The sequence below is a fragment of the Lampris incognitus genome, chromosome 2 (assembly GCF_029633865.1).
Source record: "Lampris incognitus isolate fLamInc1 chromosome 2, fLamInc1.hap2, whole genome shotgun sequence".
Lineage (NCBI taxonomy): Eukaryota > Metazoa > Chordata > Actinopteri > Lampriformes > Lampridae > Lampris > Lampris incognitus.
The window spans coordinates 92618500-92644786 of NC_079212.1; the positions used below are offsets into that span (position 1 = coordinate 92618500).

The 26287-nt window shown below is 45.9% G+C and overlaps 3 protein-coding genes across 4 annotated transcripts; 1 reads left to right on the plus strand and 2 right to left on the minus strand.

Annotated features, from left to right (window-relative positions):
• Positions 1-2216: 2216 nt before the first annotated feature.
• On the minus strand, positions 2217-11995 carry atad3 (ATPase family AAA domain containing 3). Its single transcript, XM_056274115.1, has 16 exons — positions 11703-11995; positions 11067-11143; positions 10539-10640; positions 10325-10384; positions 10161-10230; positions 9886-10051; positions 9556-9625; positions 7437-7592; positions 7240-7296; positions 6995-7120; positions 6307-6431; positions 6036-6087; positions 5438-5508; positions 5110-5277; positions 4425-4533; positions 2217-4261 (listed from the first exon to the last, which is right to left on the minus strand). Exons 1-16 carry the CDS (start codon positions 11893-11895, stop codon positions 3764-3766), a joined length of 2100 nt encoding a protein of 699 aa, XP_056130090.1. The 5' UTR covers positions 11896-11995; the 3' UTR covers positions 2217-3763.
• A 3506-nt stretch (positions 11996-15501) lies between these two features.
• Positions 15502-19076, minus strand: mrpl20 (mitochondrial ribosomal protein L20). 2 transcript variants are annotated; one of them, XM_056273121.1, is made up of 4 exons: positions 18758-19072; positions 18395-18505; positions 17340-17417; positions 15502-17133 (listed from the first exon to the last, which is right to left on the minus strand). In XM_056273121.1, the coding sequence occupies exons 1-4, from the start codon at positions 18842-18844 to the stop codon at positions 16960-16962; spliced, it is 450 nt and encodes a 149-aa protein (XP_056129096.1). In that variant the 5' UTR covers positions 18845-19072; the 3' UTR covers positions 15502-16959. The 2 variants fall into 2 exon arrangements, with proteins under 2 accessions (XP_056129096.1, XP_056129097.1); XM_056273122.1 differs by lacking the exon at positions 17340-17417 and having other exon boundaries at positions 18758-19076.
• A 392-nt stretch (positions 19077-19468) lies between these two features.
• On the plus strand, positions 19469-25571 carry sdhb (succinate dehydrogenase complex, subunit B, iron sulfur (Ip)). Its single transcript, XM_056273120.1, has 8 exons — positions 19469-19601; positions 21348-21481; positions 21993-22078; positions 22293-22429; positions 23033-23149; positions 23244-23345; positions 23476-23598; positions 25033-25571. Exons 1-8 carry the CDS (start codon positions 19530-19532, stop codon positions 25111-25113), a joined length of 852 nt encoding a protein of 283 aa, XP_056129095.1. The 5' UTR covers positions 19469-19529; the 3' UTR covers positions 25114-25571.
• Positions 25572-26287: the final 716 nt, after the last annotated feature.

Below are 26287 nucleotides of genomic sequence, written 5' to 3' on the forward strand. Positions count from 1 at the left end.
GAGCACAGAGTGGGAGGATTGATGTTGTTTTTGATGTCTATCACCAGACTTCGATCAAAGATGCTGAACGACTGAACCGGGGTGGAGACATCACTCTCCAGTACAAGAATCTTGCAGGGGGACACCGCGTCCAGCAGTGGAGAAAATTTCTGTGCAGTTCCTCCAACAAGACCAGTCTCATCAAGTTTCTGGTGGAAGAGTGGAAACTCCCACGATACAGAGCTATGCTGCATGGCAAGGTGTTGTACATGACCTGTGAGGAAACCTGCTACAAGTTGACAGAAGATGGGTGTGAGGAAGCAGCAGAACTGCACTGCACACATGAAGAAGCTGACACCCGTCTGCTCCTGCATGCATTGCATGCAGCAAATGCGGGCTCAAAGTCAGTTATCATCACAGCTGAGGACACTGATGTCATGGTGCTTTGTCTTGGCTTCCAGAAGGACATCACCTGTCCCATCTACCAGAAGTGTGGGACTCAGAACCGCACACGGTTTGTCGACATCACCAAACTGGCAAGTTCACTTGGAGACAGCATCTGTGACAGCCTAATTGGCTTACATGCCTTCACAGGCTGCGACACTGTCAGTGCATTCGCTGGTCGAGGGAAGCTGAATGCCCTGAAGATAGTGAGAAAGCACACTTCCTGCCAAGAGACTTTTAGTCAACTGGGACAGACATGGAATGTGAGTGATGAGCTGTTCCAGAAAATTGAGCAGTTCACCTGTCGGATGTATGTTGCTAATAGCAGCACTGCTGAGGTGAACAAACTGCGTTACCAGCTCTTCTGCACCAAAAGGGGAGAGGTTGAGTCCAGCCAGCTGCCACCATGTAGAGGCTGTCTCTTTATGCATGTTCAACGAGCCAACTATCAGGCAGCAATATGGAAGTGCTGTCTGCAGGCTAACCCTGTGGTGCCAAGCTCTACTGAGTATGGATGGACAGATGATGAAGGCAAGCTGGCCATTTACTGGATGCGCTCCCCACCTGCACCAGATGTGGTCTTGGAAATGCTAACATGCAAGTGTGTGCATTCATGCAAAATGCCAAGCTGCATGTGCCTGTCAAATGGACTTCCATGCACAGACATGTGCAGGTTACAGACCTGCAGTAACCAAAAACAGCAGGATGGTCCAGAACTGGACTTTGAACTTGGGGAGTCAGATGATGAGAGAAACGAGCAGTTTGATGAATGACAGTGTGATGATTCTGATGGTATTACTGTGGTAGTAGTCTATTGATGCACAGGATGTTGATTCTGGACTTGGTTACCCAGAGCTTGATAACAATAATGTAACCATATTCACATATACCCATTACCCTACTCATTACCATTACATATACCCACTAATGATATGGGATTACGTGTATCATTGACTAAGTATATGTAAATGTCAATGTTGTTTAAAATATTAAAATAGTTCATTACCTCACTATGGTATTCCTTTTTATCATGTATTTTGATTGTGTATTTAAACAAATGTATAGAGACCAGTTTGTGACCTAACTGGCTTTGGTCTAGTTCTCATTTAAGGCTCACAATCACCTCACACAATGAAATAGTATGGGTATATTATACATTTCCTGAATCTTTACAGTCCTGTGAGTATTCCAGTTTTTGTGTTTTGTGTCCCTGATATTCCTAGATGCCACAGGGCTAAAAGAAAGTATATAGTTTAGGCGAAAATTGCAGAAAGATGTGTGTTATTGACGGGTTGAAGAGCTCAAGTGACCTGTATATTTGTGAGAAATATCCACAACAGGGCTTGAATGAAAGCTAAGAAGGTCCCCTTTAAAATGATACCAAAGACAATATTATAGAACATTGAAAAATGTCCTGACCATGAGGCTAAACCAGGATATGCACCAGCGTCTAAAATGCAATTTAGTTTAGCGGGTGGTTAACTTCATGAGCTGATAACTGTGATACAGCTGCCACTCAGGAATGGTTATCATACCAAAATATCATCTACAGACATGGATCCTTTCAAAAATTATAAGTAAGTTTTGCCACCTTGAGTGTACCGAAATATCGTCTGGCCCATGGACTATATGGGAGGAGGCATGTGGTAGTCTGCAGCCCTCCCCGGATCGGCAGAGGGGGGTGGAGCAGCGACTGGGACAGCTCGGAAGAGTGGGGTAATTGGCCAGATAAAATTGGGGGGGGGGGGGGGACAAAAGCAGCAACATGACCAACACAGGAGTCCAGTCTGATTTGTTATTTTATTTCAACTAGTGTCCGTAATGGGAGAGATGAGTAGACGTAAACCACCAGAAGGCACAGGACCCACTACCATTTCTGCCTCCGGCCTCGACAGGAGAACCTCTTCTTCTGTACAGTGGTCCTCTACTCAGAGTTATTGGAAGATATGACGGAAAAGACTGAGGACCTCGAGGCCTAAGACACTACAGGTCAAAGGTCACTATCTTTCTGGTGGGTTCTGGTCTGACAGCAGGCATGTGTGTATGTCGTAAAGTACCAGACTCAACCCCTTTTAGTCACATCCCTTCGGGCCCTCGCCATGAACTCGGCACCGGGTTTGACAGCACAGCTGATAAAACACACGTACAGATGGCACACAACAAATACATGGCTCAAATATGGAAGAGGACACACATATGAAATGCGTATAAAACAGCTGCATACATATGGCACACACACACACAAGTGGAGGGAGGACCACATAGTCAGGGAGGACCATGGAGAGCTATGTACCGAGTCCAAGTCGCCTAACCCAGCATTGCCAAGTTCAGCTTCACGCCCTTGATGCCATGAGGAAGAAATGACTCGTCTGCAGCCGTCAGCAGAAACGCTCAACTCCCAAATGAATTCCCACAAGTCTCTGGGGGAGTGGATTTCCTCTCGACAACCCACCGAGCCTCTAACTCATCTGTCCTAGTGCTTCACCACATCCACGCTTCGATAAAGCTCAACGCTTGAGGCCAAGATACTGCAAACACATCCGCTTCTCTACACGCGTTGTCGGGTGTTTTCTAGGGCCTGAACAAATACTGTGTCCACAAGGCTCAGCGTTTTTGGCTTTTACCGAATTTCACCGAAAAATACCCAGATTTTCACCCAGATTTTATGTTTCCACGGATTCAAACGTTGTTCCTGTTCGTGTGAGGTTATGCAACAGTGTCCTCTTGTGGCGAAAGTCGGCATGCTGGATGGTTTTGAAAACGCTGAGCCTTGTGTGTCCATTACTTGACGGGAGACTAAAATTGCTCATTACATATTAAACTGTCATATCAGTTTAGTGTCAATAAGGGCATGGATAGATATTTCATACATAAGCAACTCAAAATTTGGCCTTGAAAAGGAAATTAAAGTAGTCAGAGTCTGTTAAACATTACACCTGCTTTAAGACTCAACAACGTCATGTACGCCTCAAAAAAGTATAAGAAATATGGGAACTGTCACCATTTATAAAAACAATCATACCCATTTAATCATTTCAGCAGACAGCTTTGACATTTCTATGATTACAGATGAATGGTTTTATGTAAAGTACATGTTTAAAATCTTTACAGATGTTAATATATTAGGATGATTCACAAGCTTGAGGTGCCATCTTGGTTGTGATAAAATATTGGTGTGTTGCTCCCACCTCCTACTTCTCTAACCTCTGCCATGAGGACAGAGACAGACTTGTGGACATATATTTAACAGACACTACTCAGGAAAGACGAGACGTATGCGCCTGTATTTTTTCCTTTCCTTTTCTAATCACTTGCAGTCCTGTCCATACAACCCCAAATGCTAAACCGGTGTTCCGTCTTTTGGGGGAGGTACAGTCTTGCCCTCCTTTTCTGCCTCACCCTCAGTAGAAACGGGGGCACTGGTTTGGCCTAAACTCTCTCCCGTTGTCTCGGCTTCTGCTTTGACACCATCTTCACCGACCCGCCCTTCGGCCGGGACGTCGCTTTCGCTCTCTGCTGACTTCCCCGTGCTGTCTGAGGAGGGCGCCGTCAACTCCTGCGGCGTGTCTGCGCTTTCTTCTTTCACGCTCGTCTCAAGGACCGGCGCGATCACCTCCTGAGCCTGGGGTGCCTCGCTGGGGGGCAGATTAAAGCCCATTTTACCCCCACTGCCTGCCGCCCCGGCCTGCGGCGATGAACTGGCCTTGGCTTCGGCCTCCTCTCCACCCTCTCCGTGCAGCCAGTCCATCTTCTGAAGGTGCTGCTTGACGGCATCGTCGACCCGCGCGTCGATCATGGCCTCCGTCAGGATTCCATCTTCGGAGGAGTACGCTGCCGCCTGGGAGGACATGAAACACAGGTATCTACAACACTCATCTGCTTGATTGGGGGGGGGGGGCTAGAATCATCGCGATAACAGGTCAAGATTTCCTCACAACAAGGTTTAAAATCCAGGAATGGAGATAAATTATAATCTTTAAAAAGGCTCAGGGGACACGCACCTGCCAGGCGACACCCAGTTTGGAGATCTCTCTACCCGACATGCCCACTGCGCGCCTTGCGATCTCGGAGCACTTCTGGCCGTAGTCGAACTGGGCCAGCTTCATCCTCCTGCAGGAGGACACAGGCAGTTATAAAAGCAGGACAGACAGAGAGACATGGAAGAAGTGCAAGACCGTTGTTTTTTTTCCTCCAGACTAAACACAGATTTACTCTGTATGGCTGCTCTTGTTGGAATTTTCTGTTTTCACGATTTGGTCCCACTGACACCTGTCCTACGTGTACAACCCCACTACTTATCAGCTGCCAACCTCCCACTGAGCTCATGTAATTAATGCCCCCACCACGGCTGGCTGGATTTCACGTACACAGCGTGCCGTTTCTGAACAACAACCTGAAAGGGCCTGGGTGTAATCCCAATTCTGGCACAGCCTTGCACAATGAGGTCTACCGAGAGCCTTCCAAAACACCCGCATTAAAACCTTGAATAAAAGTGCGTGGGTGGGTGTTTGCTGCACACACATTTGTCTTCCAAGGTGACTCCAAATGCAACTTTACTACTTGGCTCTGGTACTCATTTCATCATGTATTTCAGTGTGAAAAGCACTCGGTAGAGCAGCCTATTTTATCACTCGTGCTGCTGTGTGTGTGTGTGTGTGTGTGTGTGTGTGTGCATGTACTACTCACTGCCTCCCTCCAGTGGCAGGCTCCAGCACGTATTTGTCAAAGTACAGCCGCACCAGCCTCTCCCTTTCCTCGGGACCTGGCAGAGCAAAGTTGATGATTTCGTCTATACGGTCATTTATGGCCCAGTCAAACTGCTCTGGCTGGTTACTGGCCAGCACCATCATAAACCTGCAGGAAACAAGCCCTGCAGATCAGTGCAACTAGAGACGGACACAGCAGCACCAGAAACGTATGACGTTGTCAGACGGATGGAACGTATTTAAAACTTATACTGCAGCAGAAGGTATATTCAAAAGCTCAAAAACGTACAGTATCAGTGAATACTCACTTGCTGCTCTGCTCGCCGGTGCGATACAGGAATGCGTTTAAAGTGGCTCGGAGATCTTCACTTATTTTCTCCTGCAAGGAGACAGAACAGTGAATATCATGTCATAAGTGAAGGTTAGTGAAAATGAAGAGTGGCTTTGGAGACTGGCAACATGGGGAGATAGGAAGAGGATAATCCATCCATTATCTGAACCGCTTATCCTGCTCTCAGGGTCGCGGGGATGCTGGAGCCTATCCCAGCAGTCGTTGGGCGGCAGGCGGGGAGACACCCTGGACACGCCGCCAGGCCATCACAGGGCCCACACACACACACATTCATACCTAGGGACAATTTAGTACGGCCGATTCACCTGACCTACATACATGTCTTTGGACTGTGGGAGGAAACCGGAGCCCCCGGAGGAAACCCACGCAGACATGGGCAGAATATGCAAACTCCACACAGAGGACGACCCCCCAAGGTTGGACTACCCCGGGGCTCGAACCCAGGACCTTCTTGCTGTGAGGCGACCGCGCTAACCACAGCGCCACCGTGGTGCCAGGAAGAGCATGGTTCCCAAGAAAATCAACATGGGCTCTACAGAGTGAAACAGACTTACGGTGGATCGCTTGCGAAGGAATGCATCAGCTTCATCGACAAAGAGCAGCAATCTGTCACAGGATGAAAAGATATGATGAATCTTATTGATTCTGTTACCACCTTACAACTAAAGAGGATGACAGCACTATTCCATCTATTAATACATCTATTAATACATCCATCAACACATCTATTAATACAAATAATCTCATCCTCTACTGTGTTTGGCAATATGAGAACATTTTAACAGGGGCGGTGGTTTTTAAAATATGCTTCTTCAGGAGTCGTACCCGCGACGGCTGGTGTTAGCCCAGTCGAAGACTTTGTGCATTGCAGTCACACCGTCACGGCCCATGGGCGCAACGTCGCCGCCTGTCATAATTGCATAGTCCATCCCAGAATGCACCGCCAGCTTCTGCTCAAAACACAAGGAGAAAAAATACCCACAAATTAGGCAAAGCATCACATCTCACGTAACCAAGTTTACATGGTCAGCCTCCCCCTCCCCCCCTTTTCTCCCCAACTGCACTTGGCCTATTACCCCACTCTCCAAGCCGTCCCGGTCACTACTCTACCCCGTGCCAATCCGGGGAGGGGCTGCAGACCACCACATGCCTCCTCCGATACATGTGGAGTCGCCAGCCGCTTCTTTTCACCTGACAGCGAGGAGTTTCGCCAGGGGAACGTAGCGCATGGGAGGATCATGCTATTCCCTCCGAGTTCCCCCTCCACCCCCCCGAACAGGCGTCCCGACTGACCAGAAGAGGTGCTAGTGCAGCTACCAGGACACATACCCACATGCGGCTTCCCACCCAAAGACACAGCCAATTGTGTCTGTAGGGACGCCCGACCAAGCCGGAGGTAACATGGGGATTCGAACCGGTGATCCCTGTGTTGGTAGACAAAGGAACAGACCGCCACGCTACCCAGATGCCCCGTGGTCAGCTTTTTATCACTAGCCCAGTGTCTCGTGTGTACCTTAGCAAAGAGGGTTTTCCCAGTGCCCGGAGGACCGTACATGAGAATGTTCCTGTAGAGGCCGTGGTTCTGCCTGGTGTTCCTCGTTGCTATGGCGACGTCACGGACACGCTCTTCCAGCTTAGGCTGAGCGGACACGAGAGGGAAAAAAGGAGAGGGGGTGGGGATTTTAGTTTTAGAAATATCAAAAGTAAATCATACAAAACCTGTGGAAAGACTTGCGATGTTCACGTGCCGCCACTTACACTCAGCACCACCCCCTCTAGGGCATCCGAGGGTTTGCTCTTCAGCCGTCTTGCCATCTGACAGGTTTGGGAGGAGGGAGAGGAGACGTGTTACTGACAGTCATGAACAAAATTATACAATTTGTCAGAGCGGAGGGTTTACAACCTTAGATGAATAAAAAAAAAAAAAATGGCGAGTGGTGTTTATGACCAGCTACCTTGATAGGATGCTTGATGGCCTCGCCCACGGTGAAACGAGACGTCTCTCTGACCAACGAAGGCTTTCCGAGGCGAGCCTCGACGTAGCGCCCAGCCACCGCTGTTATATTGCGGGCTGAATACACTCCCAGAGCTAAAAATGACAGTCCTGCTACCTGGTAGAGAAGATATAATGCAGAATAGGCACTTAAGTAGGCAACTGTTTAATAATCCTGGAACGCCACTACGATTAACCTTATGGACAGAGCCTACACTTCTACACACAGCGGTGGGACAACCCAACCGGCACATTCGTCATTTGCTCACATTCTGAGTGCAAACTTTTTTTATTTTTATTCCCTCCCCCCTTTTCTCCCCTACTGTACTTGGCCATTTATCCCACTCTTCTGAGCCGTCCCGGTCGCTGCTCCACCCTCTCTACCGATCCAGGGAGGGCTGCAGACTATCACATGCCTCCTCCGATACATGTGGAGTCACCAGCCCCTTCTTTTCACCTGACAGTGAGGAGTTTCACCAGGGGGACGTAGCACGTGGGAGGATCACGCTATTCCCACCAGTTCCTCCTCCCCCCCTCCGACCAGAGGAGGCGCTAGTGCAGCAACCAGGACAAATGTACCCATCCGGCTCCCCACCTGCAGACACGGCCAATTGTGTCTGTAGGGACGCCTGACCAAGCCGGCCGGAGATAACACGGGGATTCGAACTGGCGATCCCCATGTTGGTAGGCAAGGGAATAGACTGCCACGGTACCCGGGCGCCCTTGAGTGCAAACTTTTAAAAGCATATTTAAAAGGGCAATACCATCTGCGTTCGTTTCGGGTTGTTCCCATGGAAAAGCCCACGCAGCCGTTAACAAAAAGCACTGACGTGGGTTAGCACAGATACCCAGCCCCCCCCACCCCCTCACACAACCACGCAGCTCGATGACAGCGTAAGTACAGAGAGTGACGAAAGTGTTCAAACAAAGGGCAGAAACGTGCATCAGGTCACATGGGGAAAAGGTTTTAGAAGGGCTTGGGAAAATAGTGTTTTGATGCTAAAACACACGTACTTCAACCAAAATTTGAATTTTTTTGATTTGAATACATAGGAAACACTACCAGGAACCACACAATGATATAAAAAAAAACCCAAAACACAAAAGAATGCCCCCCCCCTTTAAAAAATGTCCCACGTGTTCACTAATATTATCTTGAGGATATATCATGGGTATATTGTATCTTGGGGCGTCCGGGTGGCGTGGCAGTCTACTCCGTTGCCTACCAACACAGGGATCGTCGGTTCGAATCCCTGTGTTGCCTCAGGCTTGGTCAGGCATCCCTACAGACACAATTGGCCGTGTCTGTGGGTGGGAAGCCGGATGAGGGTATGTGTCCTGGTCGCTCCACTAGTGCCTCCTCTGGTCGGAGGGGGGAGGGGGAACTGGGGGGAATAGCGTGATCTTCCCACGTGCTATGTCCCCCTGGTGAAACTCCTCACTGTCAGGTTAAAAGAAGCGGCTGGCGACTCCACATGTATCGGAGGAGGCACGTGGTAGTCTGCAGCCCTCCCCGGATCAGTAGAGGGGGTGGAGCAGCGACCGGGACGGCTCGGAAGAGGGGGGTAATTGGCCGGATACAGTTGGGGAAGAAAAGAAAAAAAAGACAAAAGCAATTGGGGAGAAAAAGGGGGGAAATAAAAACAAAGTGAACAATGAGGGGCTAGAAGCTAGATCTGACATGTACTTGACTGTAAACTGATGTATGGAAATAAATCAGTTCAGTTCAACGGTTCGTACCATTTTCCCCATAGGGGGGAATTTGTGAGCGGTGTGTAAAGTGTGTGACCTGGGTAATGACAGCAAACAAATCATTGTCAAAATCAAAGTTGTAAAGTAGAACTCCACTTCCTCCTAACAACTGAATGCATGGATCAAATCCACATTCTTGGAAGGTGCCTTGTGTATTTGCAGACGCAGCATATTTGCCCAAGCCTTCACAACTAACCCTGCATTACACAGAAGTGATCATTCTGACAGTCAGCATTTCCACTTTTCCCAAAGTTAAATTCAACCCATTATAAGTGTTCATTATCTTGGAGATTGACATGAATGACTGGATTTGTGGGGAGAGGTCTCACCGTAACTGTGACTTTGTCCCAATCTGACACGAAGGCCCTGAAGCCCTCTCCGAACACGGTGCCTGCAGTCCTGATAGAAGATCATATTTACAGTCAGTGCACCTTTAAAACGTTCAGACTGTACTGTTACCCACACTCGACCATTGTGATTCAGCCCAACTGCGGTGAAGTGTACAACGTTTTTAGATAATGATGCATATATATATAAATCATTCTCTTGAGATTCATTTACTGTCGAGATGATTTCGGAGCACCTAGATGGCCCTCATTTACTACGTCATTCGTAAAAGCAGCGTCCTGTAAGAGGATTCGTGCGGCAGTATGTCTTACTTGATGGACTCCAGAACAGTCTGCCTGTGCTCCGCAGCCTTCAGACGGATCTGCTCCCGGATTATGTCAGCATTTTCCCTCTCTACGCGGGCGCGTGCCTTAGACTCGGCCTCTATGCGCAGAAGCTCGTTCTTGTGCCTCAAGTCCATCTCGTGCTGTATTGTAGCTAAAGAAACCAGGACACGAGACGAGTTTAAACAACGTTTCAGACACACCAATACAAACGCCTTCCATAAAACTGTGATTTGCACTATAGCTCTGTGCTTAATCCATACCCTTCCTCATGGCCTCTTGCTTTTGGACTGACTCCTCCTGCTTACGGAGATTCTCCTCATTCAGGACTTGCTGTAGCAAAAGACAAACAAACTCCTGCTATTTAACTACACGACAGATTAAAAAAAAAAGAAAATTTCATCTATTGTCGAGGTTATGACCTCACCTGTTGCCTGAGCTGGTCCTCATATCTCTGCCTAGCAAGCTTGTCTTGGTACTGAGCTCTCTGTGATGGGACAGAACACAGACATTTACTATGACGATATATATATGAGAGAGAGAGAGAGAGAGAGAGAGAGAGAGAGAGAGAGAGAGAGAGAGAGAGAGAGAGAGCCCCTGTCTGGACTAATAGCCAGTGTAACCAACTCCAAAGTTCTCACCGCTTGGTGCTGTTTGGTCTCCTCATTCAGAGTCTTCCTTCTCTCCTCTCCCTGGATTTTTATCTGATCTCCTTTAAGTTGTTCAACTGCTGCCTCGTATTCCTACAAATGCAACAGACACAAACAGAAATACTATCACAAGAGCACCACAGACCCGAGTCCTTCATTATTGAACACTTACATTTATGATGCCCTCCCCCCCCATCATTGTCCGGGTTGTCAAATGCCACTCTATGAACCCTTTCAAGCCAAGAAAACACAGATCTACACCAGGTATGCCAAGGAAATCCATCTTATCATCTCCGAGAATAGAAGCTACACTTGTAATTGTAACTGCACTGTTAAAGAACGAGTACGTGAGGGAGGTAAAACTTAAAATGGACATTCCTATATATTCTCCACTAATAGCCTCTCGCTTATTTTAATGAATGGGAAAATCCTGGAGTCTCACCTCTTGCTAAAAAAAAATCAACAGTGAGAAATCCCTTTCGTGATGAAAGCGTTGAGGAATAATTTAAGATATGTTACCTTAATTTTGCTCTGGTAGTCCATCTGAGTGGTCTGCTCCTGCATTCGAGCCAAATCCAAAGCCTCTTTGGCATGGCCTGAATTTAAGCAAGAAGAGATGGACAACATGGAGGTCAACCTGTGGTTGTTTCAAAGCGCTGTCATGTGAACATTATTAGACTGGTTGCAACGCTCAACGCTGGTCTACGTGCCAGTCTCGCAAACTGACAATATGTTGAGCACATAACCCAAAGGCAGCCTTAGTACTTCTTTGGTGCAGGTTGGTGATTTGAGGTGCATAGGGGGATCGATGACCTCTGGACCTTGTCCCCTTTGAATGAAACCGAGTGCAGTGCTCTCATAGGCGGCTGTCATTCATAACGGCGCTGGTTTATGATCCAAAAACAACGGCTCTACATTTCCCTCTTAAACCAACTTAACTAATGTGTTGAATCAGTGTCACCGGGGTGACCAAGCACCACACGCCGGGGGGGGATTTATATGGCAACGGGAGGCTGCTGCATCCATCGCTTGACTCGTCTGCAGACCGGCTCGCAGCGGCAGCGCCGTGGTCAGCGTTGCGCCAGAGAGCTGCGGTAAGACCGGCACAAGGCTTGGCGGTGGCGAGACGAGCGATGTGCCCCCCTGAAAACTTACGGGACGTGTCGAGTTCCTTGGCAGCCTGAGCCGCTCGTTCCAGCCCGGTCGGATCGAAGTTGCTCCATTTGTCCTTGGGTTTATCTCCGCCGCCACCGGAGCCGCCAGCCGGAGGCGGTGGCGGCGGCGGCGGAGCCGGGAGGGTAGGGGGTGCTTCGGGCTGCCCCTTGTTCAGGCCAAACAGCCAGGACATATTAAATCTTTAAAGATAATACGCTATCTTGCTAAACTACTTGGTAGAATGCGGCCCCTGGCTGCAGCCCGTCAGTCCACTTCCTCCACAAGCGTGTCACGCCGCGAAAACTGCGCATGCGTGTAAAGCGAAATATGGGCTCAGTGAACAACGGCCGCTGCGATTGGCTGGAAGTGAATACTGTAGTTGCTCATTGGCTGATCCGGCGGCGTCCTCAGCAAAGGTCGTTCGCGTCGCCCCGCCCAGACAGTGATACGGCGGCCGCGAAGGGGAAAATGACGGTATGATGAAAACCACCGGTTACGCCGATTTCACGCCGCGGCCATCTTGGTTTTTAAAAAAACCAAGCGGTGGGAACTTAGCCACGCCCCCTTCTTGCTTCATTGAAAACACTGCTGGAAGCAACATGTCGTACTGCTGTGTACCATCCTGCAACTCCTATCAAAGAAGGGAAAGAGATAAATCCTTGACGTTTCACCGCTTCCCCAAACACCTGTACACCCGTAGGGCATGGGTGGTGAAAATTAAGAGGGATACAGGGCCACACTTTCAGGTAACTACCAATACCTTCACCTTTACCTAGCTAGCTGGCTGGATAGCTAGCTAGCTAGCTCCCTAGCAACGTTGTTAGCTAACTTTCTGGTCTAACTACAACCGTAAGAGTCAACATGTTGCTGACAGTAACGTCAGATATCATTTGTCATTATAGATCACAGACAACACCAGGGTGTGCTCAAAGCACTTCACCGAGGACTGTTTTCGCAAGACGTTTCTTGGGCTGACAAAACTGAAACCCGGAACTCTACCGACCATTTTCCCATGGTCAAATCAACCTACGCCGAGGAGGTAGCTAAGTTTACTAACTTTACTAGCAGACAGACATCACGGTAGGTCATGCAGAGCTATAATAACGTTAGCTGGATGTTGTCATGAAAATGATTTTAGGATGTTGATGAAATGAAACATAATACCTGCCATTAATAGCTTGTATTTTTAGGGTTCCTGTTCGTGGTGGTCAACCGGCTGGGGAGGTGACACCCGAGTCAGCAGATGAGTGAGTAACGTTTACAGTTGTGCACTCATGTTTACAACCAAATTCCACATTAAGAGGCCATATGGCTAAATGTTTACTCCTCCTGCTATTATTGCAACAGACATTATGTACATATAGGCCTACTGTATGCATTGAGCTGCAGAGGTTGCATGTACATTTAACGTTACTGTATGCATTGAGCTGCAGAGGTTGCACCATGTACAGCCAGTTAAATAGTTGTTACTGTCAGTACAATACAATTTTTCAAACATGTAGATTACTGCATTGTATAAAATGTGTATATATATATATATATATATATATATATATATATATATATATATATATATATATTTATTCACTAATCTTTCAATAGTGGATAGCTCTGTTCTGGCACATCATCTTGATAACAGGAAAATGTGTGGATTTATATTGCTTCCCACATGTATGACATATCCTCATGTGTCCAGTGAGGTTTGGGCGACTCTACCTGATCATGACTACGACGTGAAGCCCCTTTCTGTGGAAGACCAGCTTGACGCAGTAAAGAAACGCATCGCTTTCCTGGAGGACGAAAATAAAAAGCTGAAAAGTGAGCGTTTTGGTCTAGAACGCTTCCAGTGTGCGCCCAATCTGATCAGGTTTTACACTGGTTTTAAGGATTACCACACCCTCAAAGCACTCTTCCTAGCTTTACAGCCTACTGCAGAGTCCATGGTGCGATGGACTCAAATGCAAATGAACAGCCATAACCTAGAACACATTTCTGTGTCTGGCTTCCATGCAGAGCATTTATCGCTGATTGATCAGTTTTTCCTGTTCTTGTGCCGTGTGAGGCAGGGCTTTTTTGCTCTGGATTTATCTGTACGATTCAATGTGTCGCCAGCCACAGTCAGCAGGAACTGTACGACGTGGGCCAACTATTTGCTCTTTATGTTAGGGACCCTCCCAATATGGCCTAGTAGAGCAGCAGTAGACGAGCTAATGCCACCAGTATTCAGGGAATTCTACCCAAACACAAGAGTGATACTAGACTGCAAAGAGATCTGCATCGAGACAGCTAGTTCAAAGGTTTTGAACACCATGACATACTCCCATTATAAAAGTAACACTACACTGAAATCCCTAATTGGGATCACTCCCTCAGGGTCAGTTAGCCTGGTAAGTAATCTATATACAGGATGTATTTCTGATAAGGAGATAACTAAGAGGTCAGGTGTTCTGGACCTCTTAGAGTCAGGTGATGAGGTCATGGCCGATAAGGGCTTCCTTATCAAAGACCTGCTCGATGAAATAGATGTAAAACTTGTCATCCCTGCATTTTTAGGCCCAAGTGGACAGTTTAGCTGTAATGAGCTCACAGACACACAGAGTATTGCTGGCTTGAGAATACACGTGGAAAGGTCAATAAGACGCATAAAGGAGTACCACATTTTTGATGGAGTCATACCCCTTTCACTAAGTGGAACTGTCAACCAACTGTGGACTGTGTGTGCTCTCCTAACAAATTTTCAGTGACTACTGTTTTAAACCTTTGTTAAATTCAGCTGACAAGAAAATAGTGCACACAAACCTTAGATAGATTGAAACATATTTAACTTCATTTCAGTACAGTCCCATTTTTTAGCCCACACCTTGAGATGAGCAATCACTATCTTAGTTTAGTAAACAATTGATGATTTGAGTTGGTAGCCAGTTCCAGTTTATTGCTACAACAGAATGACAGTTGACCGAACATATTTTAGTTTAAAATGAACCAACAGTTTTGTTAAAGGACAAAGAATGAAAATATTGTAGATGGGACAATCTAATGTATAAATATTGAATGTACCGTATAAAAATGAAATGTATCTTATTTTTTATTTTATTGTGATTAAACAGCTTCTTTGAATACAGCCCTGTGTGTGTGTGTGTCTCTCCTCACTGGCACAGGAAAGGCAGAAAGTACTCGAAAAAGAAAAGATCCAGCTTAGTTTTCATATTCTCCCATTCCTCCGCATCAAAGTAGATTCGCTCCAGGTGGTAGTCAGCAGTACATCCCTTAGGATCCGACGCCCCTTCTCTGCCCATTTTTCGATGTCATTTGTGGTAAATGACGGTAGGTGCTCGAGGTTGGTAGTCCAAACCATGTTTGCTGCTGGCCCCGGCTGCATTGATTTCCGATTGAGTAAGAAGGGGGCGTGGCTAAATTCCCACCACTTGGTTATTTTAAAATCCAAAATGGCCGCGGCGTGAACGGGATTTCCGATTGAGTAAGAAGGGGGCGTGGCTAAATGCCCACCACTTGGTTCTTTTAAGATCCAAGATGGCCGCGCATGAAATTGGAGTATGTTCGTTGCATCATGTGCCTGGGGTTTTGTAACTCGTTTTAACACACTAAAATCACGTTGCTGTATTTTCTCCTAATTTACACACGCATAACTGTAGTTCCCAACATTTAAATTAGCTCAGACTGATGGTGGCAGGTGACAATTCAGCTGTGCCTTAAAGGTCATAGGTCTACAACTAGACGCAGAATAACACAATAGTACAAAGAAAAAAAATCATTACACAAATAAGACAAAGGGTTGAGTATATAACAATTTTTTTTAATGAAAGAATGTTCCAAGTATACACTTTAAAACAAATGTAAAGGGAAATTACACTTATTTACACAGAGACAAAAGGCATCACAAAGTTGATATTCTGGCGCTCTACCACCAACAAAGCCTCACAAACAGTATCAAAACCATACCTAAACAGCAGATATGGTACATACGATTTAAATGGTTTCAAAAGGAACTTAAATCACTGGGGTGTGTAGAGTTGGTAATGCTGCAGAAGGGATTCTGTGCTGGCTAGACACACACTGGACATAGTTCAATAAAAGGGTATGTGCAGTTCTAACTCTTGACTCCTCATCACTATCATGTAGCGTCTACTGCAGTCATGGAATACAATAATGTGAACACAAAGACTCATCAGAACACATAACATTTTGAAAAATTGGCGCTGAATTAATTCTGAGGATACTGGGGTATTTGTAAATAAATTAAATCGAGACCTGCTGGAATAATGTGGAAGTATTCCAAAAAGTGCTGACAATTGCCCATGGCACACAGTGAATGGGAAGTGACAGTGAATGCCAAAGACATTTGTGAAGCACAACACACCGAGTGACAGACATCACAACAGTTGTCAATAAGGCCTTAACTCATAGCCTTAATAATCTTTTTGTTCAATACTTTGAAGATGTACTTTTTTTCTTTTTTCACTTCAAGCGCACAACTGGTGCTTTTTCTAATTCAAAAGCTTATTTATACCTAAAAGTATTTGAAATAAAAACTTTGAAATAAAAATCTTTAAAAATAAAAACAGATTTGGATCTGTATGGTCCAAATCTTTACAGAAAATAAAAAAACCCAAGCACGTTTCAAGCAAATAAACACTAAATTCTAGCATCTGTAAAAACTCAAACTTCTTTTGAAGGCAAGAATTAGGTTGTGGTTTGATGAGCATTAGTATGCTCACCAATGCCTATGTACGTTTATCAAGACGTACAAGGATGCAGTTGAGGAAAACAAGCAGAGAAAAAAAGCAGGAAGAAGCCGAGAGAGAGAGAGAGAGAGAGAGAGAGAGAGAGAGAGAGAGAGAGAGAGGTTATTGGCTCGGGGCTAAACAGCATAACCTCAAGGTACCAAACAGTCCAAGCATCTGCAATTGAGATGAATGAAAAATAGTGTGTTGCATATCAGATGTTTACACAGTGTTTTGTTTTGAAACTTGATACTTTTAAAACTGTTTTAAAGACCTATTTACATAAAAAGGCTTTCTGTTAGTTTTAGCACTTTAACCAAGTAATTTAACCGAGTAGTAATTTCGTTGTCTGTTTTGTATTGTTTTAATGCACTGTCAAGTACTCTGAGATCATCTCTGACGATGAAAGGTGCTATACAAATAAAATGCATTATTATTATGCACATACTAACAAGCCAAGGGCATCACTGTCTACACTACATAGTAAATGGGAGTCAAGAATTGCAGCAGGTCCCTTATTGTTGCAGAACTACGCGTGAGAAGACACCGGGAGGCTCTTTTCCATTGCCCAATGCTGCACGGAAGCCCTCCTCTCGCCGAGCCTGAGCCAGCTTCGTAAGTGCGAGGAATGACCGAGGTTCTGTGACGGCAAGGTCACTGAGCGTGCGACGATTGAGTTGAACACTACTCTGTATGGGAAGACAAAGAAATAGGGAATAGGTTTAATACATTCGGAATGGAAACCCAATAAAACAACGACGTCTCCAAAAGGAGCAGTAATGAGTCGGCGCAAATGAAGCATCACTGTGAGGGCATGGGAATTCCCTCTAAATACAGCACCGGAAGCTGGGAAGAAGTCATTTAGTGGAGGGACGGTAAAGTCGTTATCACCAACCTTTATAAGGTTGTTCATGAGGACAGGGTACTTCATCCCATGTTCTTGTGATGCTGCCGCAATGCGCAAGATCCAGAGCTGAGGAAACAAAGTGCACTAAATTGTGTTAACATACATTTAGCGCAGGGGTGTCCAACTCCGGGCCTCGAGGGCCGCAGTGTCTGCGGGCATTTGTTGCGACCGTGCACTACACCACCTGATTTAAACTAGTTCCTTTCCCTCCTTGATCCAGAAGGGGAGCTAATTAGTTAAATCAGGTGGTGTAGTGCACGGTCGCAACAAATACCTGCAGACACTGCGGCCCTCGAGGACCGGAGTTTGACACCCCTGATTTAGTGTCTAGGACACTAGTGTAAACTACTAATAAGACACGTTAGTCCCTAGCTAACGGGTCTGACCCTTTAGCCGAGCGGTTAGTGATGTCGCCTTGTGGTGCAGTACACCCCGTATCGAATCCCGCACCGGGCAAGAAAATAACCGGTTACATTGGTGGCAGCGGTGGGATCCGGAAGTGTGCAGATCCTCAGAAGTCTCTTCGGAGCGCGGAATGACAAAGCGCGAGGGCGCGCTTCCGGGGAAGGTGACGACTGTAAACTACCAGTAAGACACGTTAGCCCCTAGCTAACGGGTCTGACCCTTTAGCCGAGCGGTTAGTGATGTCGCCTTGTGGTGCAGTACACCCCGTATCGAATCCCGCATCGGGCAAGAAAATAACCGGTTACACTAGGTTTATCTCGATTAGTTGAAAGTCAGCAAGTTTTAATGTTCTCATTGAAATGAGTAACTGTTCAAAAAGTTCCTTCAACAATTACAAGAACTTGTTCAAAATGACAAAAAAACTGGATACATTCAAATGAAAGACAAAACATGACGCTGCAGAACCAGCGAGCGCCGATACCGACGCCGGCCGCCGTGTGGTCGGGCAGCGTGCTGAACGGCACAGGCGCCTCTTCAGGCACAATGCGTGTTTGCAGCCCCTTTGTGATATCACACGTCCATCCTCCCGAGGTATTTCGCCCCCCCGTCAGCGTTTCCTGGACGTTTCCTGTTCTTACCCTCCGCATGTCACGTTTCTTGAGTATCCGACCTTTGGTGGCATAGACGAAAGCCCTTCTCACCGCTCGCACAGCCAGAGAGTAGCAGCGGTTCTTCCTGCCTCGGAAATGCTGTGGGAATAAGCGAGGAGGATGACTAGCGGTTACTGTCATCATCATCTTCATCATCACCATTAGTGTACATATTAGATTAAGACAACGACCCATGCTTTCACTTCGGTAAGATATTGTGTGCGTCTCCGGCAAGAGGAACGGGGAGCAACCACAGAGGGTGTAGTGCGCACTTAAAAACCCAGCAAAAACACACCGCCTAGACAGGTGGTTGGGTTAAAGAGTAGCTCCAGGAAATAGTCGCGTCCTTACCCGTGCATGTTTCAGGAGTTCTTGAACCTTCCAGTATCTATCCGGTCCACGGTTTCGGATCCAGCGCGACAACGTCAGAAACACCATTTTCTCTTTGCCCAATCTAATTACAGCATTTACTTATTTATTTAATTTTTCTCCCAGTTCACGAAAATCCCCGGGGGTGTTGAGTGACCTTAATCCGGGTTCGAAACGTCCTACGTTAGGTGCTACAGCTGCGCTCGTTTTGGTTTCGCACGCGGTGCAAATCGGGCACGTCTAGGGTTTGTTGGATTTTGGCACCGGGAGATGGCGGTCCTCAACTCGGATACGCCCGCCTAGTGTGACGAAGGCCATGAGAAACCTTAGAAACGTACCACCAGGTCATTGAATCAAACTCACCTACTGGGGGGGGGGGGCAAAACCCGAAAGCAGGATTATATGTACCGGGGGGGTGGGGGGTGGGAACGGTTTTTTTTCTTCACGTGTGAGAGCGTATGCCTCGGTGTCCATCACGAAACACCCCTCCACACACACTCACACACACCGTGTCGTGGGCGACTTGTTAAAAAAAATACTGCGGTGTCTATATATTGGATAAACTAGATAATATGGCACCGGGCAAGAGAAGTCCCAAATTGTTTAGAAATAGCCAGCGCTACGACGGCCCCGTGTCGGCAGCGAAACCGGGAGATACCGGTTAACAAAATGCGCTCATTCTTTAGAATGACGACACTTGCCGCGGTGGCTTCTGGGGGGGAGCAGGAAGTGGTGGTCAGAAACAGTGTCCAAAATGTCCGCCTTCGGTCTGACGTCCTTGAGCCGCTGTGGGGTTTTGGCGTTCCGTTCCCCCGCCGGTCTGGTGGTAAGGAGACTTTCACCCGAGTAGACTACAGTAGAAACGAGCCACTGACGGGGCGGCTCGTTACGGAGAAGGTGCTGATGTGGTGTTCGGGCGGTAGACGTCAGAGGGCTCTGCCTGCCTGCGTACCGGTCCCTTACGGTCCGCTTAGCTAACGCGAGCATGTCATCCGAATCTAAGTGACGTTGACTGCGCTGATCGTTCAGCTCAGTCCTTGTCACCCGGACGTGTTGTTTAAACGGCCACCGTATTTATCACAGCTTGTCTTTGACAACGTGTAGGGCGACACAAGCTTGCCAGGCCTCAGCAAAAGACGTTGTCCCCTTGTAAGCCCTGGGTGGATGACATGTTTGGTCATCTCCAGTAGGGGGTTGGGTAACACCAGACAGGAAGTGATTGTGCTGGCAGCATTACTTAACGAGAGCTGGTGTTTCACTGCGTCTGAAACCGCTGTTTTCCTTCTTGTACCTGCAGTTTGCTAACATTATTTTAGGCAGTTCTCAAGGCTTTGAGAAAACGATCAAAAATGACTGCCCTGATCAGCAATCAATCAATCAATCAACCAGTCAAGTTGTATTTTTATAGAGCTTTTCTTGCTGCAACAGCCACTCAGAGCTCTTTACAATTAATTAATTCACACACACACACACACACACACACACACACACACACACACACACACACCTCTCATACCCCGATGGCATGGAAGTGTCTGAAATAATGGCTCTGTGATTGAAAGAGGCTTCATGTTCCTCATACCAAACCTTCTTTTGGCAAACAGTAAGCAGTTACAGTAGTAAAAAAAATTTTTTTGCAGCATCCCCGCAACCCTGAGAGCAGGATAAGCGGTTTGGATGATGGATGGATGGATGGATGGGTTACATTTGGCCTTTAGCAGACACTCTTATCCAGAGCGACTTACTACAAGCGGAGTTAACATTAGCAACATTAGCCAACATGAGCAATAACAATAGGAGTCAACATTGAATAGTAAATTATGCAAATGTGAAATTGTATGTACTACATCCATCTATTTGTCCATCAGTCTAGACATTTTAATCAATAAGTTACATCCAATGTAGCGACAGGCATGGGAGCGAGTCCATGAACACTGGGATGGCATCCAGCGTTTGACCTGCGCCCCTATCCATAAGGTTAGTGGTTGTGTCAGGAAGGGCATCCGACGTAACATTTTGCCAAACTGGTATGCGGATTGACAAGACCATACCGGATCGGTCAAGGCCCGGGTTAACAACGGACCCAATTGGTGCTGTGCCCTCACAGGGTACCGATGGAAACTGTAAAATCCGCTGTGGCGACCCCGAGGAACGGGGAATCAAACGAAAGAAGTTAATCCAACATGTTTCATCAAATTTTCCCTCATCAGCAAGATGACAAAACTATACAATTTATGTAACTTTGGCATTTTATTATTTCCTGTTTTACTTTACTTTTCTGTAAGTGAAAGGCCTCATATTTCGACCCTTACTGTGATATCTTTACTTTGTGTAATTACATTGTGTAATTTTTCATTGAGAATCAGCATATTTTTTGCTAACTAGGAAGCAGCACTGTCACACAACTTTGGTCTCAACATGGACGTTGCTGCCTGAAAATTTAAAATCCTTTTTTTTTTTTTGCAGTGACCATTAAAAGCTATACAGAACACTCAAGACTCAGTAGGAGTGGTGCTGATCTGTTTTGACAAATGTGGATTTTTTCCCCCTCTGCCCTCATCTCTGTTGTTAGGCTGTTCGGTACGCCCAAACTGCTGCAGCTCCGGCAAAACAGCCTAGGATAAAGAAATTCCAGGTGTACCGCTGGGACCCAGACACCCCAGGAGACAAGCCCCGGATGCAGACCTTTGAGATCGACCTCAACACGTATGTAAAGTTGCAGCTCTGTCATTTTCCTTCTGTAATGAGGAAGCTTTTTTCTCTGTGTAAGTCGACACCCCGACAGATCATTGTTTTGTGTGATACCGTGATACTGTGTTGTCCTCAGACTACCGTCTTTTGTGATTGTCCTTGGTTGTTTTCATGTTTACCTGCATCTGCCCGAGGCATTCCAGTTAGGACATATGCAGTTCCAGTGGTAGATAAGCTCATGGAAACTGAGGGCCCTATTAATCAACCTTCCAGCAGTCTTAAGGTGGATTTGAGCAGATGGTTCTGACAGCTTGGCACAGAGCCAGTCCTCCTCCTAATTCTGTTCCCTCAGATGGCGCCTGAGGCTCAGTAAACTCTGTCAGTGTGACGCTGCAGCCAAATCAGCCGTCTTATTTTTTTTTTTTTCTTATGGTCGTTTAAGTATGTTCCTGGTGTTCATTTTTTTTACATTCACATGTCTTGAATGTGTAGCTGTTACTGATCGGCATTGTTTCTCCTTAACTAGTTGTGGCCCAATGGTTCTTGATGCCCTCATAAAGATTAAGAATGAGATGGACTCTACTTTAACCTTTCGCCGCTCCTGCAGAGAAGGTCAGGCCTTGTCTTTTTTTTTTTTAATAGAAAGTTAAAGAAAAACCTTCAGATTTTGTGTCACGTGCATTTCTCATATTTCTGATTAATATCAAAATCCCATCCTGGAATTTGTAGTATCACAGAGAAGTATGGATGGACGGATGGATGAATGTATTCCTGTTCATACTGCCTGGTGTTGACCATGATGTTGATCGTTTATGTGTTCATGCAGGTATTTGTGGATCCTGTGCTATGAACATCAATGGGGGCAACACACTCGCCTGTCTCAATAAGATTGATACCAACACTAGCAAGCCATCTAAGATCTACCCCCTACCCCACATGTATGTGGTCAAAGATCTAGTACCTGTAAGTAACATAAATCCTCCTCACCTTCTGACCCCCTACCCCTTTTTGTTAGGCTCCATTTGGCTACTTCTTGAATGACAGGTCATAAATCAGGTTTATTCGCAATAGTTTACCCGTGACATTCAATCAGCATGATGTAATAAAAGTAATTTGTGCCGATTACAGACTTTTTTGTCAATGAAAAATGTTTTTTTGTGAGTAATTTCCTCCAAATTGTGAAAATAGTAATGTCTTAATGACTAATCTTTAGATTACACCTGAGTCATTGCCAAGTAAGATCTAAAATGTATTTCTGCAAACTTGCAAGTAAATTATCCCAGGGTCGGTGGGGATTAGCTGCCCAAAGTAAATACTGGATAAAACGCCGAATTATATTATTAGCCTTAGGAGCCAAGCTTGTAAAACAAGCTGATCCAATCTCACAGAAGTTGAGTTTGGCTTTTTCATTGAGAGTGAATTCAGAAATAGGGGCCTGACCTGAAGGTCTGATCACAGATTTGTAGACCAGTCCAAGCAAGCCGTCAACAATTCTTCTGTAGAGCCTCTCATGTGTGTAACCCTTCAGTGTCCAAAAGTTTGGCTGATGTGGGATTTCATTTTCAGGATATGAGTAACTTCTATGCCCAGTACAAGTCCATTGAGCCCTACCTGAAGAAGAAGGATGAGTCCAAAGAGGGAAAGGAGCAGTACCTGCAGTCCGTGGAGGACAGACAAAAACTGGTACACCAATTGAAGTAATTTAATGAAAGCCACTTGATTTATTTCTTCTTGTGACCACAGTGTGAACACATCCTTTGTATTTTGCTCCATGTAGGACGGGCTTTATGAATGTATCCTGTGCGCCTGCTGTAGTACTAGCTGTCCCAGCTACTGGTGGAATGGGGACAAATATCTTGGACCTGCTGTCCTTATGCAGGTGAGCCTCTGTGTGTGAGAGACTGAGAGAGCATGCACACATACAGAATACGCACACACATTTGTTCAAGTTTCCATATAAGCTACAAAAAAGATAAAAGTGTCTGGTTCGCACCCTTGCTGTCCCCCAGGCCTACCGCTGGATGATTGATTCACGGGACGACTTCACAGAGGAGCGCCTGGCCAAGCTGCAGGATCCGTTCTCCCTTTACCGCTGTCACACTATCATGAACTGCACCAAGACCTGCCCCAAGGTAACCTCACAACATACTTGGTCTTCTGCAGAGTTGGGGGTAATGTGTTAATAAAGTAAGGAGTTGCGCTACGATTTGTTTTTGTGGTAATGTAACATGCTACTTTTTATGTGTGAAATAAATAATAACTTTATACTTCTGAATTTAATGAGACATTACTCAACCAGATATTCTGCGTGGTGATGCAGATCACCTTTGCGGATCTGAGCCAACTTCACAATCAACTAACTGGGAATTAAGTGTTGCAAAAATTTGGAATAGCTGTTCTTGAAGGAGTAGACTACTGCACCAACTCTCTTTCACGCACATGAACACACACACATACCCACACTAGTACAGGAAAAACTTGGTGCGAATTAGTTGTCTGAGGCAATTGAATATTAAGAGTGAGACTTGATATTTTTCAAATGCTTGCTCTGTTAAAGTTCTCATCTTTTTGTCCTTGCAACCTGCACAATTTTTGTTGTTTGACATGATGAAAAATAGGAAGCCTTACGGCTCAGTTTATACTCCAAATGTTGGCTAGCAGACAGATGTCTCTCGACAATTTTGACGTCATGAGAGACACTTTTTGTGTCTCCCAGGACTGTCGTGTACACGACACATTTGGAGCATAAATTGGGCTTTAATTCTTCCCATGAACTTGATTGATTGAAAACTCAACTCCTGGAAAAATCTCTTCCTGCTAATCAGCACTATTCACATCCAAACTAAAGTCAGTATCGTGTAAAACCACACACCTGGATCTGTGCAGTTTAAGTGGTTCATTCATTTGGCTGCTCCTGCTGAAGCGCCGCTTGTGACAGTTGCCTGGGTGGTCTGTGGACAAGCCAGCCCTGATGTGGCATTTAAGCTGTTAAAGGCTATTTTTCTTTAGGATATATTGGTTTCACTGGCTAAACAGACACTTCCTAATAGCAAATAGGCAATTTTTGGGGTGCTAAGAAGTTGACAAGTTTCTAAATCACAATGGAATAACAATCGATAACATACTTGAGTACAATTTAAACTAATAGGTAAGGTAAAATGGGTTTAATGATCATAATTCTCAGTACAGTGCACCTCAGTACAGTTTTAGAAGAATGCAAAGTAATATAACATGTCACCATATTTATAAAGTGATGTAGTAACAAATCGCATTACTTTTTTAATGCAGTAACAAGTAATTTGTAATAGATTACAATTTTTAAGTAACATCCCTAACGCCGGTGTTTTGTCCTACATACAGCATAACAGTGTGCCACAGTCCTCATGTCTTTTTATGACTCTTAGATCTTGTACCTTATCCACAGAGTGTGTGTGCGAGCATGCTTGCATGCATGGTTAAATGACTGTGGGCTCAACCCTTGAGACATCATCCCATCCGTTGTCTAAACATTTCCAGACCATTTCTGTGACTTGATATTTTCATCCTCCCCCTTGTCTCCTGTCTAGGGGCTGAACCCGGGAAAGGCTATAGCAGAGATTAAGAAGATGATGGCCACTTACAAGGAAAAGAGAACTGCTACTGCTTGAACCCTCAGTCTAGACTCTTCACAAACTTTCCTCTGTCTCATCTTTCAGTTAAAATACTTAGCATGTGCCGGTGACCTCTTTTACATAGACATTCAGACATGGGAGACAGCTGCTGAAGATGTGAGCACAGTGGTTGAAGTATTGGGGGCTCTATGTGGGGCCCATGCTAACGCACATTTGTATGTATGATCGGGAGAGTGTGTCAGAGTCAGGGACTATATATTGTAGATATTTACCGATGACTCTGATGTATTTGTACATTTGTGAGATATGATGTTCTAGATGGTGATCAGAGCGAGTCATTCTCTGGTTCATCCCTATTTCTTTCAGATTTTACCCTTTGCGTGTATTGCCTCAGCGAATTATTCGTTCACACAAAACTGTATTTGATTCTTCACCAAACCAAAAACAGTATCTATTTACATGTATAATAAACAGTTATTATGCATTGTTTTCCAGGCTGTTATTTGTGCCGTGTCTTTATTTCCCTGCTGTTCCAGTGCATAATCCATAATGCCATTTATCTACTACTACTACTACTACTACTTTCGGCTGCTCCCGTTAGGGGTCGCCACAGCGGATCATCCGTTTCCATTTCTTCCTGTCTTCTGCGTCTTCCTCTGTCACACCAGCCACCTGCATGTCTTCCCTCACCACATCCATAAACCTCCTCTTTGGCCTTCCTCTTCTCCTCTTCCCTGGCAGCTCCATATTCAGCATCCTTCTCCCAATATACTCAGCATCTCTCCTCCACACATGTCCAAGCCATCTCAATCTTGCCTCTCTTGCTTTGTCTCCAAACCGTCCAACCTGAGCGGTCCCTCTAATATACTGGTTCCTAATCCTGTCCTTCTTCGTTACTCCCAGTGAAAATCTTAGCATCTTCACCTCCGCCACCTCTGCCTCCTGTCTTTTCATCAGTGCCACTGTCTCCAAACCATATAACATAGCTGGTCTCACAACCATCTTGTAAACTTTCCCTTTAACTCTTGCTGGTACCCTTCTGTCACACATCACTCCTGACACACTTCTCCACCCACTCCAACCTGCCTGCACTCTATTTTCACCTCTCTACTGCACTCCCCGTTACTTTGGACAGTTGACCCCAAGTATTTAAACTCAAATGCCTTCGTCACCTCCACTCCTTGCATCCTGACCATTCCACTGTCCTCTC